Raw genomic sequence first — 17609 nt, 5'->3', positions numbered from 1 at the left:
TTCCCAGCAGTATAGTTTTTGACGGCTGAATTGAGTACTGGAAAGGTCACTGAAATGCTAATACCAAAATATAATTTCAAGTCAGCTCTTCAAAATTCACAGAGAATACATTGCGAAAGGGAAATGTTAAATCTCCACATCCAGACATATTAGCACTATTAGCTGTCTCTGTGTCACCCCCATGTCACAGCTTGTGATGTGGGGGTTGTGTCTCGCTCATTGTACCGTCTGATACTTTCCATTAAACATCAGAGTGTGAAACCACCACTTGGCAACTCTGTTATGGATCAATTTAAATAAAGGACTATGCTTGGCATCAACACAGATCAATATGTGGACGGGCTTCCTGTTGTAGTCATAACCACCAAAGCAGGCCCATTATGCGAAGCGCTCTTGTCAAAGACGGATGTAAAGGCACACACAGTGGGATATGTGACAGGAAATCAATGCTCTCTGATAGGGAATGAAACCTGACAGCTCAATAAGCTTTGGATGGAAGATGTTCCCTCTTATTCCTCCTCGTGCTCCTCTTCCCACCATAACTGTATCCCATTCCTACAAGGGACTTAACAGCTCAACCCTGCAGACTATTTCAGATTACAAGCTCCTGTCAACAAGTGCACAGTGAACCAGTGTGCTGGGTTGTGTAAGGGAAATAGGAATCTGTGTACAGCACAGGCGCTGCCGCTGACAACAGAGGTGTCTTTAAAGCCCGCCTCTAGCGGCATCATTACCTCCATTCAGATACAGTAAACGGGCTGTGCGCACTCCTCGTCAAGAAGAGGGACCTTCGATAAAGTCCCCTGAAAACTTTACTCAAAAACTAACTGCTTTAGCTGCTGTTGCACATTTTCTGATGTGTTTTGAACATAACTATAGCATAGATAAAATGCAGATATCCAGAACTGTTATATTCAGGGAGCATTTAAACTCCTAATGGCCTCTGTTTTTGCATTTTACTGATTAGTGGGTGTGTGATGCGTCTTCTTACATAAGAAAGACAACACATCAAGTATTAAACCCCACTTCCATGCTCATTGGTATTCTAGTTTTATATTTGGCTGCAGGAACAGTTTTAGCAACATGACTCATCCATGTAAGTGATTAATCATGTAACTCATGAATATTAATGTTGTCTGTCTGTGTCCATGCTGCAAGAAAGAGAAACACTTCCCTCACATTATCATATAACAAACAAGTAAACTGAATAACAAGATAAAATAATTTTATAAATGCCAAAGGGACTAAATATTGGCCTAACAAATGCATTTCTAGAATGTTTTGTTTTGTTTTTTGAAGTCCCCAGTTTTCACAAATGTGATGTGTGCATGTACCTGCAACAAAGACTCAAAGCAAATCTTTGCTCATTTCACTGGCACCAGGACTGATAAAATAGATTCTGAAATGTTGTTCTCACAAGTTTTAAGGTAAAGGAAGGACAAAACAGATGCCAGCTAGCTAGAGGAATTTCTTCTTGACTGTACCGTTGATTTTCAACATTGCTGTTGTTAGCCTGGATTATAACTTCACCATTTGAGTCTACCAAAGAGAGGCGGACACCTTCAAAACAGAAAACAAAGGAAATAGAGAATGTGTGTGAACTACAACATTGACAGGCACACTGCATCAATTTTACCTCTTGAAATATGTACTTAAAGACTAGACAGAGTTTTTCCAGTATTTATAGAAAAGGGAAAGCATTTAATAACACTGACTTCCCAAGCACATATAGGATGCAGTTTTTTATTCTGCTGGTATAAACTGATTTGAAAAGTGAAATAGTCCATGATCCATTATGATACAATTTTTTGAATGGAAGACAAAATTTGTTGTTTCCTCAACTATATTTATGCAGACTTGAATTTTGTAACTAGATGTTGAGTTGGCTTGGAACACTATTTTTTACCAAGTTGTGTGCTGTTTGAAACAAAAAAGCATGGTGACATCAACCAATCTTCAAAAAGCCCCTAATTTTACTTGTCAATTGTAACTTTCGACAAGGGATATGGACCTTGAAATTACTTTTGCCATCTCTATAGAACAGCATTAGCATTTGAAAAACCAACAACATTAGACCAAATCAAGAGCAGTTCATTCACAGGCAGTTGAAAGGTGGCTCCAAACAGACCAAACAGAAAGCCTTTCGCTTAAAAAAATCCTCTCATAATTCAAGTGAAGGTCTGTTTATCCACCTGCCGCAGTGTAGTTCATGGCTATTTCTCAGTTTCTTTAGGAGTCTTGGGTCTCTAATGATCCCAGCATGTCTCTCCAGTGTATAACTTACCCCAAGCAGTGCGCTGTGTGGACTCCCTCCTGTGCTTGCAGGAGCACAGAGCTACTCTGACCACTTCATCTTGTGGGAGAGACCAGTCTTTCAGTCTCGTCTCAAACCCTGGGGGAGCAGTGCTGGAGCACCAAGACTGCAATCTGAAAGGTTGGAACACGGCCACAGGTTACACATGTGGCTGCCCGTGCACTGCCTTTATGTGGACTGGTCTTTTTGGCCGATAAAGTGTCAGGCAGAAGTCCACATCCCTGCGCTAGTCATGCCACTTACATAAAGTAGAATACAAACACATTTTTGTTTTCTTGTGAGGCTGAAATGTCAACCATTTAAGTATATTTTATCCATTTTACTGGTTAATGCTCTAGTGAATGAAAAAAACACAAATAACTGATAGCAAGAGGTTGTAGGCACATTGGTAATTATATACCTTAGTGGAGTCGCAAGGGCTTCTGATCTGTAATGCAGATTCTGCTGTACCTCACTTAAGACTGCTATTTAAAGGAACCTGAATGAAAGGTGATAGGTACTCTGTAGCCAACTGCCATATTCAATGTCCAGAGTTCATCTGAGTGGAACTGATATATTCTGTCATTGTGCTGTCAAGATGTTGCAACACTGCATCATTAATTAGGAACATTTTCAGCAAATACTTGCCATTGGCTGTGCCTTTTTATTTTTTTGTTTAATTACTCACACTTGTAGTCTGATTAGAGACTTTGCCTTCCATGGGCTGAGGTGATGTAACACTGTAAAATGCTTCAGCATGTGCATTTCAGCAGATTAAATCCTATGGATGTGGATGCGAAGTTAAACAAAATACAGCCATGTTTACTTTAATTCCATCTGGTTTGAAATGAGCTATTTCAGAGCTCATATTTGGGCATTTTGTCAGACCAGCATGGGTGTTGGCCAGAAAGCTGACTGTTCTGTACTTGTGGGACCACTATTGACCAAAAGCTGCTACTTTGTCTGCCAGATTGCTCGGTGCCCAGCGAAAGTCAATATGAGGCTCCATGGGATAGAAGCATCCACTGCCTGTCTGCTCTGTCAGTTTAATAATCTGTGTGTATGCATGCATCACAGAATGAGCATCAAATTATCCGTTTAGCTCATGAAATATGCGTCAGAATTGCAAGAGTCCAGATTTTGACCATGCGATTATTAGATCTTTTTATCTCATTATATTCTTTTTTTTATTATTATTGGAAACCAGGTAGTATGAATTTTCTGTTAATTTATTTAAATAAAAATCAATGAACAAACAAACAGATAAACAAAAAAGTAAATAAATAAATATATAAGACCTGAAAAGAAAAGTGAATCTTAATTTTTAAAACTTTTCCCATGCTACCTTTGATTCTTTTCCAGTAGCTATGGATCACAGCACATTCCCAAAAGACATGATAATGGTTTGCTTGTATGGACCTACAACCCCCTCCCAGCATGCTGACCGATGGACTGTTTAAAAGTTGGTGTTACAAAGTATCTAGTTTTATTTTTCCAGTTGAACTCGCCCCAAGTCATGCGTTACTTGATTACCATTGTTTATCAATTACATTTACCCACTTCTCCGTTGATATTACAAAGTTTCCCTTACTTTCCCACTTTTCTTTTATGTAAGATGTGTTCACCCAACTTAGTTCTTGCACGCCCTTGTACAGTTTATGACTTTTTGTATCATTAATGTGTCAAGTCAAGCAGCAGTCCTATAAAGATAGTCATTAAAGGTGATCTGCAAACATTTAGTTGTTCTTATTGGACATGTGGGCTACTGAATTCTACGCAGTTTGAAACTCCCAAAATTGTGGGAAGGGATTGTTTCTAAGGAGAAACATCTCCTGCCTGCAGAGGAGTTGCAAGGAACATGTGATGATGTGAGATTATTGTCAAGCGAACAGCAATATTAACTGAGGTGTTTAGCTGAAGGTAAATATTTCCATGAATTTGTCAAACACAGAAGTTAACTTGTCCGTGAAAGTAAAAAGTGAAAGATTTATTCAAACCTACTTACCCGCTACAATACCAACCTGATAAGACCCTTTCACCCTTTCACACATACTGTACATTTTGTAATGTTTACTGAATAAATAAAGACGGCAATATAAACAAAACATGCTAATGTCAAGGCAATGTTGAAGCACAGTATGTCAGAGAGCCATGAAAGTGTATGAATACTGTGGTAATGAATGTTTTTGTCGAACTTGAACTGCTGGTATGAACCTGTGCAATAAGCATCCACTGCATTTTCCCCGTGATTTCCAGTCCTGCCATATGGTCATCTGGTTTTTGGCCTATTTGCCAAAACATCCCAGTATTTGGCTTGCAGATTGCATGCGTTGAAAAATGGATTTAAGAACTCCCTACACTGCACTCTTGGCAAAATAGATATTGTTTTCCTTTATATTGCAATATCAATATAAATTCAATTTATTCTTTAGCGCTAAATGGCTGTTTGCCCAGTGAATGCTCATTTATTACAACCACACATGCACTTTGCACGCACGCACACACACACACACACACACACACACACACACACACACAGCAGTCATTTTTCCTCAGTTCCAACCATAGACAAGAGCTGCTGCCTCCAAGGCTGCTACTGTGACAGGCAGTGGATATTTTGTTCCCCAAACACTCACCACATATCAGGCAGGGTCATGGCCTGCTGGAGACCTATGTCTCTCACTGTCCCGGCCAGTGCCAACGGAGGGCAACATGGTCTCTGACACGCTCCTCTGGGAGGTGTTACCATGGCATAAGGAAGTCTCCACAGCTCACATGTCCAAGCACTAGTCACCCTCTGTAAGAAGCCTTACCACCGCTGCTTAGTCCCACATATAAAACATGTTCACAGCGCAGTAGCACCACAGTCACTTATACTATCTGCAAGAGAAAAGAAAACACAAGAAAAAGGAGGGGCTGAGGTAGGGTTTGGAGGGCAAACGTTGCAACCTCGGAGCACTCATGGGATATTAGGCGGGGTTTCCAGCTCTGCTTTTCCACTGAAGCTTGTCGGCCTCGCCCCTGCGATCACGCTTCTCTTTTCTAGAACGTGTGCGTCGAGCCAGGAGCTTGCCGAGCTGTCTGAGTGTCTTAGCTGGAATTTCAGTGGAAGTGAAGTCCGTTCCCCTTCAGTCGTTTGGCCCGGGGCTTGAAATTATAGTCTGTATTCATAGCCCTTTCTGTGGTACATCAATAGCATATATACCCACCAGGCGTTCGTGTTGTGTGTTTTCATTATGTTTGTCTGTCGTGCTGCTGGTAGTCAGTGTTAAGTGTTGGCACCTGGAAGGATCCACTGTGTTTGGACTTTCGATTTTTAGTGCACAAACTGCCAGTCATGAACAGTCAACCACCAATGATGGCTGATATTTTTCTTGTATAAAGTGATATTCAGTGCAGATGGTGACTACATTTACGACATGTTTGTAATCTGCTTTATTTCGTTTAGAAAGAGGCAGGTGTTTTAAATGGTGGCAAGCATTGTTCAGTAGACTCAATACAAAATAAAAAGTGAATCATCGTCAACAGATTTAACTGATTAGCTTTTAAGTCTAATAACTGAAATATATTAGCTACCAATTTTCTTTCACCTTGATATTACCCTTCTTTATTTTGAGTTCTTTGGTTTTTGAAATTATGGACAGTAATAGTGTAAAAACACAAGGTTACACACTGATTATGTAATGCAAGTATTGGTCCAAAATAAATTTGAATTGAAGTGAATTTTTCAAATGAGTTACCAGCTGGTATCAGCAAAGAGGGATTTGATTAGAGCTGTGCTACAGAAGTGTCAGTTAAGATATGAGCTCCTCCACTTCACAGTAAGGTATTAAAACACCACATATGATTAGCAAGTTAATGCTCAAGAAATGCAACATTTTATACCTTCCATGATATAGTGGATATGTCGCAGTATCAGTTCGCGTTTTTAGGTGTAATACAATGGATCATTTGGACTAAATAGAAATGTTACCTCGATTCCTCTCTGTCTCTTCAGCATGCCGCGATTATACTGAATATGCACCTCCGTCTATGCCAGCACGCTATTCGGCATGTTGGAGCACCACTCCATTTTAAGATGGCTGCCAAAAATGGTGCGGTAGTCTCTTTGTTTACTCGTGAGATACTCTGCTATGTTCCAGTCTAATAGATTGGACACAGCCGCCCCATGGTTCGGCTCCAGCATTCAGGACCATTATGACAGAAGCCCAGAACCAATCCACTTCACATTTAGGTGTCAGCGCGTTGTCATGGAAAAGAGATACCTCTATACAGTAAGTGAATAATGTTCGGAAAGAAACTGCTTTTGTACACTCCTTAGTGCTCCTGGTCAGTGTCGGACCACACTTGATTGGAGCTTTTGGTCGGAGCAAGAGGAGGGGAAAGGAGATTTTTTTTCTCTCTCCATTTTAGAAGAACTGAAAATGATCTGTCAAAGGCAATGATACAAGGCTATGTGATGGATGGGTTTGTCTTACTCTGCCTCTCAATCTTTCACTCCTTCCGTCGCTGCCATTCTTTCTGTTTCTTTCTCTGAGGAAAGCCATTATTTCGATCACCATCCACATTTCAGCCAAATTCACTGTATCTGTCCATGCCTGGCCAAAGGGAAGAAAAAGCCATTCCGTCGGAGTTGAATTTCATTTCCTTTCCCGCTCATACTGTTTTCTATGATTTGTTCATGGTGTGGAATTACAATGTGAAATTATTTTACTGGTTCACACAATATAGCAAGGCCGTTATTGAAATTTTGATTATAATTAAATTTGTGTACATGCATGTCCCCAGAGATAACCGGCTGATTGTGGAGGTGTATTTTCTACGACGCATTTAAATGAAATGATAATGGCAGCGCCATGCTGGACGACCCGAAATCCAGGAACATTCCTGGTCCATCCATTTGGATTAGATTAACTGATAAACCTATCAAGAAAAGAACTGCACATCAACAGGCCTGATTACCATTTACATTTACTCATTTGGCAGACACGTTTATCCAAACCGAATTACATTTGAGGAACAGCATACAGCACGAGATCTACAACTGACAATACATACTAGTAAGGACAGCAATAAATACTAGTAAGAGCTAATAGCACGTATGGCATCAATGCCATACCAATGCCAGTTGAGTGATGTCACACAACAGTGAACCACCTCCTCGCCTGCGGTCTGTTATTTTCCTCGTGTGTAAAGAGCTTTGCCACCAGAGGAACACTGAACCTTAAAAGGTAGAACATAATCAGCTGGTGTAGCACTGGCCTGTACCCTCCACATTGCCATCTCATTGTGTCTGGCAGTTGTGCTAATGACATTTCACTAGATTAGCTTTTCACTGTGGTATTGTTACTGACTTGTTCTGTGTATGTGTTTGTGTGTTTGTCTGAGTGCTTTTCTCCATTTAAGGCCCAAGCCCTCCCTCAACCCTCCTTTCTTTTTTTCTCCAAAACCAGCTTTGCTCTCACTACACCTCTTCTTTTCACCCAGACCTGTTATTAAATCTCATAGCAGTTAGTTGATTTGATCAGTGTGCTGTAACGTTGTTTATCCCAATGGGACCCGGGTCTTATAGACATACTCATCCCTCCCCCTCTCTTGCCCTCTCTCACCATTTCTCCCCGAGTTGAGCAATAAAGTAATTTCTCTGGGGAAACTAAAGCCATTTCTTAACTGGATGGTAGTACTATATGTTCAGGCTTCGGTACACTTGCCCATACCACGAGCACAATAGGTACAAAGAGATGGAGCTTATGCAGAATATCCATGGTGGTAGCGTTCTGTGGTAGCCTGGTGTCCTACCCTGTGTTATTATGGGATTGATTCGGAGCAATACCTCACACAGACAAGGGCTGGCTCAAACAAAATGCGGAGGCAAACACAAAGCAAAGCCGTGAGCAAACGCTTTCTGTTTATTTGGATGTGGATGCTGTGGATGACTCAAAGCAATCAAAGCCCGGAGCCCTGGATCACCACGAGGCTACTCCTATATGTGCCCACAGCAGATGGTGGCCAGTGGCAAGAGGGTTCTGGTAGGCGCATTAATGCTGCCTACTATTGCGAGATAACAGAGCGCACATAATGACAGATGTCAGTGTTTGCCATGTCCGAGAAAATAGCTAGTATGCCAGCCAGAATCAGACTGCTGTCACCACTGCCCGGACGGAGGAGGACAAGTATATATTTAGGCCTGATGCATCCTGGTTTTACCTTCCTCTCTTCGATACACCGATTCTGACATGTCTGCAACATTCAGAGGTTTGAGAAGAGAGAAAGATCCTTCTAGCTTTGCTGTGCATGCATGCATGTGCTCAAGTGTATCTGCATGTGTGATTTTGCAGGAGGAGCAGATGGATAGCTGCTTCAAAAAGGTTTGAATAACAGTTTTAAACAAACTTCCCACAATTTCCTGTTATAATATAGAGACATATCACTTCCATCATGTTGTAAATATAAAATGCATCTTTAGTCAACTTAATAGAAACTGACCTTTTTGCACTAGACGTAAAATGATCTATTCATCAATAAATTGACCAAAAATGTATCTGCAACAATTTTGATGATCTGTCAATCATTTTAGTTATTTTTCATGAAAACATTGCCAAAAATTATTTGCTGTTTTTTTTTTTTCTTGAAATCTGGAATCTTTGGCTTTGGGAATTTGTATCCGGTATCTTTAACTATTTTCAGACATTTCATATACCAAACAATTAATCGACAAAGTATTTGACAGATTAACGGATAATAAAAAAAATAAACCGTTTTTATTCTACACATAGTTGCTTGTGTGCGTGTCTGCATACATACAACAAAAAAAATAAAGTTCTGCTGGTTAAGAACATCTTTCTTTTGTACATGCAGTTATATGCAGTCACGTGAGTAAGTATGCATGCTCAAACATGATTGCACCTTTATGGTGTGTCTGTGTATAAGTGCCACAGTCCACACTTACAGTATGTGGTCCATATGCACGGATGTTGCTTACGGTACAAAATAACCTTTCCCCAGCCAGCTTGACAACAAACACAGAATTGCTTGGCACGACTCAAAAATTATTTATCTGGCTCCACTCCTCTTCTCCAGCATGGTATTTGTCGAGTCAGAGGAAACCATCTGCTGCCCGGTGATAATGGGCGGCCAGGGAGGAGGGGACTGGAAATAGGAAGAGCAAATAAAATTGAGAGAAAATGGCAGGCGCTGTCCCAGAACCTGCAGTACCTTCCTGCCTACCTGCAGCAAGTGTGCTGTCTTAATAAACATCCCGTCTGATGTTTCCTGGCTTCTGCGCGCGCGTGTGTGTGTGTGCGTGCACATGTATTTTCATCTGCTGTGTGTGTGTTTACACGCTTGTGTTTTGTATCGTGTGTGTGTGTGTGTTTCCGATCTAACCTTGATCACTTTCATGTCAGAATTGTTCCTGAGCCTAGCTGATATGCTGTCAGTATGATGGCGCTGACTAAGAACCTTTTTTTTTTTTTGTTTCTTTTTTCCTGGTGCACTAAAACTGTGACAGATGGATTGCCTTTCAGCAGAAGAGATTCTCCCTGTTTTTTTCCCTCTGTTTTTGGTAAATGAGTGGGGGTATTAATAAGCGAATATAACATGGCAGGTGCATGGCTAAAGGAAAGTAAAAGAGTCAATGCTGCACATTAATGAGGACTTGGCTGTATAGAGGGGAAGGTAAAGCATGGCTGGAGAGGAATACAGTAAAGCACACAGAGCGGAGGAGGAAAAACTCATTAAAACAAATAGTGGGCTGTAGAAAGCAACTCCTCACCTTGAAAATGGTCAGAATTTTCCCTCCCCAAGTCTCCAGGGCTCTCAGATGAAATTGAGCGCTTAGGGCATTCTCTGAGTAAACCATTTCAGTTTTCTCTTGTCTGAAGTCGACAGGTTGAGCTGGACAAAAAGACCTGACAGCCTGTCTGCCCCTCAAACCCAGCTTCATTCTCTCACTCCATCACTCTGTTTTCTATGTTGCCTTGAGATGTTTCCCTGTGCTGTTTTCCCCCCTTTTGCCCCCAGCAGTTACAAACTGTCAAATAACTTTCAGTATGGATTTATCAATTAAATGACACTCATTGAACTTGTCTGCTATTGTGAAGTTGTTTATTACAGTGCAGATGTTGTGCTGCATCAATACCATGTAATGTCTTTAAGTGTTAAAGGCCCTGTAAAGCTGTGATAAATCCATCGTAAAGCGTGGAGGGTGAATTTTGCTGAAATGGGATCGATCTGATATGTAAAAATTGCACATTTCACTCTGAACCAGATTTTTTGGATTGCATTTTTGTCCTGGTACGGTCAGCCCACGCTCTGTCAGGGTTTGTCGACAAAGCTGTTGGAATGCATGATGGCGTGCTTGATGAAGTGGACGCCGGGTCAGGGAGGATAATGGAATTGAGGGATGGAGGGATCAGCCAGGAGGACACAGGAGGGGCCTGGTGACCAGGTCTTTTCTATTAACTCAGGGGGCTGGCTGGGGCGAGCAGGGGAATCAGACTTGGTCTGCCCTCTCCCTGCCTGGCTGTTAGACCAAGCGTCCAAACTGCAGATAGGGAGAGGCGAATATTGCTCAGGGGTCCAGTGGTGATTGACCCTGTGTTTTCATCAGCCTGGGCTTGCCTGATAACATTTCTTAGTCCCCTACCAGAGCAAAATATTAGAGATGTGGGTATAAAGAAAGGCTTAGGGAATTCTTAGTTTGGTTTGGCAAAGTTGCATTGGATTTACACACACATATACACACATCGTCACCTGGCTTTTCATTTTCTTTTTTGAAATCACATTTTTCTTTTCTCTCATCCCTGCAAAAGGATTTCTTTCTATTTACTTTATTTGTCGTATTTGTGTTGAGAATTCTATTATCTCACTTGACTGAACACAATGTTTAATTCATTGAAAAATTAAGATATACACATTCTCGGGGGGAGGGATCTGAATTTGAATGTAGCCCACTCTGGAAAGTTAATTGTTATTAGTGTATAAAAAGAAAAATGTTGGTCTTGGACTCTTGAGGCCATGGACGCAATTTTTCCCCTTTTTATATATAGGCTGTAATCAGCACTTACTCACTGCTAATTATATTCCATGCTTCATCATTGTTACTCACTGTTTGATTGCTGTGATTTGTTGCATTTTTTTATTTAAGCTATAAAATGAAATATTCTATTTATAACATAGTTAAATCAATTTATTTTAGGGTTGTTACAAACAAGCTGTATAGATAAGAGGGTGTAGTGTGGTTTGGTTCTAATTCTTGCAAATTTCTTGGGGTTTTAATTCATTCTCATATGATTCTCTAATCAGTGATGTTGTCTTTTTGTTGATGTGCTGCAGGTTGCCGGTCTGTCTCCTGGAGACAACCAGACCCCAGGACTGCTGCTGGCTCCAGGGGTGAGGTGGGGACAGACGCCCATCAACCAGCTCACACCCTGGGATACTGATGAGCCCCCTGCCAAGCAACATCGAGACAGCGAGCCCACCGGTAATGAATCACACACACACAGAATTTACATACACAAATGCATACGTACTGACAGAGACATTAACACATCCACTGGTTCCACCTGATGTGCGTTTACATCATCTGAACACCTGCACACAGCAGATCTATGCATGTACACAGTCCACACACTTGTGTACACACTTATATGCTTTACCCCTTACTGATCTAGCCATCTCCACTAGCATCTAATGATAATGAGATGTCTTTGCTCCCTTGCCCTACATAAAATACATGCTTGCCTCCACAACATGCATACATATACAATCATGCATAATTAACACCCGCAAACACCATCTTTACATAAACCAGCTTAATTTTGTATATAATTATAGAAATATCATCGTGATATCAGGATAAAAAACAAATCTGTATATGAATAAATCTATATTGCACCTTCACACGCCTGCCAGTCTCCCACAACCTTCACTCTGCTCTGATTTTATTGTCTTTGTTAATGTTATTGTGTTACTAACTGAAGCTGATTTAGTCTATATTAAACCTATGTAGCTAAACTGTGAAAGTCCTCCAAATGATCTCCACCAGGTCTAATTTAGATGTCGACCTTATTCTATTCAAGTCACTTTAAAATGTGTGCAGAGCAATAGTGCCATTGCAGCGCAGTGCACAGACCCGACATTAACGAGTTAAGCCAATGTTGAAGTTTTTTTTACTCTTATTGTAATGAACTCACCCAGAATGGCTCTGCCCTCGAGCAGTTAATTTCCTTCCATTGCTCTGCTGGCCTCTGCCTCCTGCTCATCACAAATTTGTCTCATTTAAGAGTAATACTGGCACAGAGCTTGTTCCAGTGGAAATTCCAGCTCAACAAATCCAGATTGTAGACAGATGCTACTCTGTGGTAGCAAAGCATCTTGCTCGAAACATGTTTCAGCCCCTGCTGCTGCCTGTACAACTTGCTTCCTAATTATAATTTGCATATCTTACATATAGATTAGTTTGTGCATTCATTATTGAACAGTTTGATCAGTTAGCCAAGAGGAATGTTTCTGTATTAGAATCCATATGAGGTTCTTATATGATGAAAAAATGCGAGCGGATGGAGCTCTGTTTTTGCTTCTTGCAGTGAGGCACCCCCTGCTGTGCCACCACAGCCTCCTGATGTACACTGAGGATCTGGCTGAATTGGCCATGAAGCTCTGAACATCTTAGTATTGTGTGTATGTGCCCCCCTCCCACCACCGCAGCTCCCACACCCACACCCACACTACAGCTTGGAGTGAAGCGTGAGGAGAGTGAGATGTCACCGACCTAGCACACTGTCGCATATGACACTCAAATTCGAGCATAGTGTTGCATATTGATTTGCGTGTGTGCGCGATTCCAAACTGTGACTGGCGTTTGCAGCGAAGCCAGCTCCTCTCCACACTTCACTGAACTGTGTTGCCAGAAAGTTCTCTGCCAACTGTGCCAGAATTAATCAACGGTTTCTTTCAACAGGAACTTCACTGTTGTGTCTGTTAAAGAAAGTTTGTCTTTGAAAAATAAGTTTAGTTTCAACTTTAGTTTCTTTGTACAAAAATAGTTTTTGAAGACATGCTTTAGACTTAAGCAAATTGTGGAATAAATAAATTTTAAAAAAGGGAAGGGATTAATTCTGTAGTACAAGGCAGCAATGACAACCATTGTATAAATTTAATACTTTGCAGGTAAGGCCTATGAAATAGTAAAGGACAAGAACATACAATCGGAGAACAGATACAGTGTACAGTATATATCTCAAATTCTTATCAGCGCCATCACTGCATTAAAACCCTGAAACTTTAGAAAACCCTGAAATTTTACAAAATTTTACTTACCCATTTGATTAGAATAATTTTATCAAAATGAGCTACAAAAGAAGGGAAATTAAACAGTGTTGGTGCCGATTAGCTGAAACTGGCCTGTCCTCTGGAGTCTCCTGTTCCCCCCTCTTTCTTTCTTTTCTTCTCGATGTCTTTATTGCTCCCTCCGTCTCCATCCCTTTCTGCCCAGAGTATTATATCAGCCGGGCTAGTATCATGAATAATTCTTCTTTTTTCCTTTCTTTAACTTTTTGCATGCTGTGATTTAGCCTTTGGCCCCTTGGCAGACTGGTAGGCTATTTTTGGAGCTTGGACCGTGGCAGGAGGAGCTGGAGATGAGAGAGTAGGAGCGAATGAGTGAGTGAGGGAGGGAGGCAGCGTTGAGGCCCAACACGGCTGTGTCTACCTAGCACAGCCTCTGCATCTAACGCCTCAGGGTAGAGAAATGATTGGCTCAGAGTGTCTGGGTAAACACAGACTCCTACACAGATAATAGTGTAAACTGCGGCATGCACTGAGCATGTATGCTTCCACATTCAGAAAGGCATTTGTTCATCTTGTGGCTAAATAAATCTCTTAATCTTATTATAATGTTGATCTTGGACGCAGATCTTTACATCGCTTGAAATAATTTGTGATTGATATTAAGTCTCAAGTCAAAAACAAACTTGGACTGAAGCGGAGCAGCACACTGACAGTTGTGTTGTGGAGAGGAACAGACTCAAGCTTGAATCTGTCTTCTCATGCTGTTTCCTATCTCTATTTGATCGTCTAATTCCAGACTTAAAATCAGTACTCTGCCCTTGTTTTTCGGCTTTGTCTACGGCTTACCAAAATACCACATATCAGTCTACTGTATAGAAATACATTTACCTCAACTTCCACGCGGTTTAAAAGCTTAATCTCTTTCTTTTTGCTCTTCTGTCTGTTTGTTTGTCTATAGGTCCGACCTGGGCTGCACCAGTAGCAGCAGTGAGCCAGCCCAGCCTCTTGCCCCACACCTATGCCCTCCCCCAGCCGCCCTCCTACAGCCACAGCGTGACTGCGCAGTCACCCATCATAGGCGTAACCCCTTCCATCCAGACGCCAGTACCCCCGCAACACCCTCTGATGACCGCCCACTTCCAGCTGACACCACAGTCGACCCAGCAGCCGCCCTCTATGGTCCTGAGCATGCCCAGCCAGTCTCCATACCCCTCCGCTCAGCCCACGGTTCCACCGTCCGCCCTCACTGCCCAAGCCAACCAGGTGGTTCATCCAAACCCACACAATGTGATGGGCAATGGCCACTTAACCTCTCACCTTATCCAGCCCCCCGCACTGCCTCTGACCAATGGACAGGCAGCAGCACAGGCTCAGCTCACAGCTGTAGACAATCAGGATGGTCCTAAAGGGCTGCAAATGCTGCGGACAGTCGGGATGGGAAAGTACGAGTTCAGTGACCCAGGACATCCTAAAGGTAAGCACAGACAGCCTTAGCTGATGCACTCTGCACAGGCCGATATTTTTTTTTTAAAGGTTTTTTACAATCACTCTTTTCCAGATATAAAACTTGTTATGACTAACTTTGAAAGGCTAAATCAAAGCTGTTCAGCTGGCAACCTAAACTGAGAAGTGAATCCAAGCCAGGGAAGTGTTAGGTATTAAATCAATGTACTCTTCGCTCTCAATTCCTTGTGACCTTCCCTTATGTGGGCCGTGCCGGAATGAAACGTATAGGCCTCTGCCCTCTGTCTGTATACCAGAGCGGTTTCGGATGCCAACAGTCATAAACAAGGGCGCAAACACTCAAGCAAGGGGTTGTTAAAATACAGCTTGCAACCAGAGCCAATTCACTTCAAAGCTGCTCCAAGGTCGCAGAGAACAGAGGTGCACCCAAAGAAGCACTGATATGGCTATGTCTAAAAACCTTTAATGCTGTTGTCCTGATCTCAAACTACTAAACAGCAGCAGCATCTGTATTGTTGTGCACTGAAATTGGTTAAAAGTGTGACAGGTTTATCTTTTCACTGCTCTTAGTTGCAATTTTCAGAAGACCTACTAAACACAAGACAGGAAGAGTTTTCAGTCCCGGCCCTCACATCTCTCTCGAAATTGTTTGATGCCTTGTTGACTTGTGCTGTGTTTGTGAAGGTGCTTCACAGCTCCGACTCATGCCTGAGTCTGCAAAGCTGTAAATTGGTGTTTGGTTTAACCTTGGAGTTTATGACGCTGGGTGCTAGAAACAGATGTTCGCAATTCCCCGACCAATTTTCACATTTAATGAAGCTTTTAATTTAGGTTTAGATTGTTTTCTTTTTCCTGACTCATTTTGATCAATAAAATGTGTGCAAATGAACTTGTAGATTGCAAAAAAGCAATTATTTTGGGGGCTGCCTGCGATACATTGAAATGAGACTGCAGGTAGAATTGGAAATGGATAATTAGTTAGGCTCGTCGGCTTGGTCCGGTCTCTATCGAATGAGAGCTTTTTGGCTTCTGTGTTGAATAGACTGTCGCGAGCCATTAACCATGTACACGTCAAAATTTATTGACCTTCTAACAGGCCAAGGAAGCTAGTTTAATTGGAATTACAGTTTATATACAGATCAATTTTATAGGGAAGGAAAATACCATAGGATTGTTTGAAATCAGTAGTGGAAACAGTTACTGTGATTCACATTATGATAAAGTTCATACATACAGGTTGTATGGTTATTGTTTGTCAGCTGCTGTATTTCAAAGGCAGCAGGGAAAACACCACTGTCAATTTCTTAAGTGCTTGTGTAGGCCCCTATGAAGGTCTGTCTGCATATAGAGGCACTTGAATCTTGCATCTCCTCATCCATTTTAGCAGTTTTTTCATCCCTGCTTGGCATTGAACAGTGGAAGTAGGTAAAATGTTGAGCACCAGTAAATTAGTGGCTGTGACGCCTCTTCAGCAGCCTCCTGAGTGGTATGGCGGACCTCACCACTAACAGGAACACTTAACTTTGTGGCAGTGATAACAACAATGCCACCACGACCTAAAGTCACAGCATCCACTCTGACAGACATGCTTTATTTCTTGTTCTTTTGCTTCTCTCTCACACACACACACACACACACACACACACACACACACACATTTTATTTTGTCTTCAAGAAATGTATATTGGTAAAGTGAACACACACAAACTGGACACCAAGTCACTCATATAAGGTGAACATAATCAGGGCATCGGGGTTAAAAGCCTAAAACGCACACTTTGCCACTGAATGATATGTGGGAGACTGACAGAGGTCCAAAAAATTATTTTAACTTGCAGAATTTGTTCACTATTCTGGTGGTCATTTAAATTGAGAGAGACCAGGCTGTGATATTTATTTACACACTGCAAAAAGTGAGCTCTCAAAAACAAAGGGGAAAAGAATTAAAATGGGGGAAATATTACTTAAAATAAGCAAAATTATCTGCCAACAGAACAGAAAAGCCACCTGGTAAGAAAAAATATCTTGTCAGACAAAAAAAGTATATTTTGCCTTTAATTAAGATAATTAATCTTACTTTGATTTTAGTTTGTGCAGTGCAGCGGTCAATCCTGGTCATGCATCTTACGTCATAGAGTTTCAAAAGCGTATCAACGGACTGCTTAAGCAATTGTGGCACTGCATTAAAAAAAAAAGCATGAGCTTCTGGACGCAATGCAACTAAGTGCTGACGTGCAGAGGAGATTTTGTGGCTTTTTGATGGCAAAGGCCTGGATCTTGGAGGAGCTGACGGAGTTCCTGCTCCTTAATCCAGCTGCACAGGCAGTCCGCTGTGTGTTTGTGTGTGTACAAATGTGTGTGCGGTTGCACGCGCGCACAACTTCTTGGGTGTGACTGCATAGATGTTTTGTCAGATGTCAGCCTCACAGCCTTAAAGCCAAACACCACAGTGACAGAAATCACACTCCGTGTTTGATTTGGCTTTGCCTTCAAAGGGAGCAATTTGTCTTCGCTCTGCATCAGTGGGCACATCAACAACTGTGTGCTCCTCTCTCTGTGG

General features: G+C 41.7%; 1 protein-coding gene across 3 annotated transcripts in view; it reads left to right on the top strand.

Annotated features, from left to right (window-relative positions):
• Positions 1-17609, top strand: part of LOC123977672 (kelch-like protein 29) — a 212939-nt gene that overhangs the window by 98032 nt on the left and 97298 nt on the right. For 2 of the 3 annotated variants that reach the window (XM_046060558.1, XM_046060559.1), the window contains exons 4-5: positions 11630-11777; positions 14544-15059. In XM_046060558.1, the coding sequence (XP_045916514.1) occupies positions 11630-11777; positions 14544-15059 (664 nt within the window). Of the gene's footprint in view, positions 1-11629; positions 11778-13938; positions 13958-14543; positions 15060-17609 lie in introns of those variants that run through there. The other variant, XM_046060560.1, reaches the window with a different exon arrangement.

The sequence above is a fragment of the Micropterus dolomieu genome, linkage group LG10 (genome assembly GCF_021292245.1).
Source record: "Micropterus dolomieu isolate WLL.071019.BEF.003 ecotype Adirondacks linkage group LG10, ASM2129224v1, whole genome shotgun sequence".
Taxonomy (NCBI): domain Eukaryota; kingdom Metazoa; phylum Chordata; class Actinopteri; order Centrarchiformes; family Centrarchidae; genus Micropterus; species Micropterus dolomieu.
Note: the sequence above shows the minus strand (reverse complement) of the source record. Positions and strands in the feature narration are given on the sequence as shown.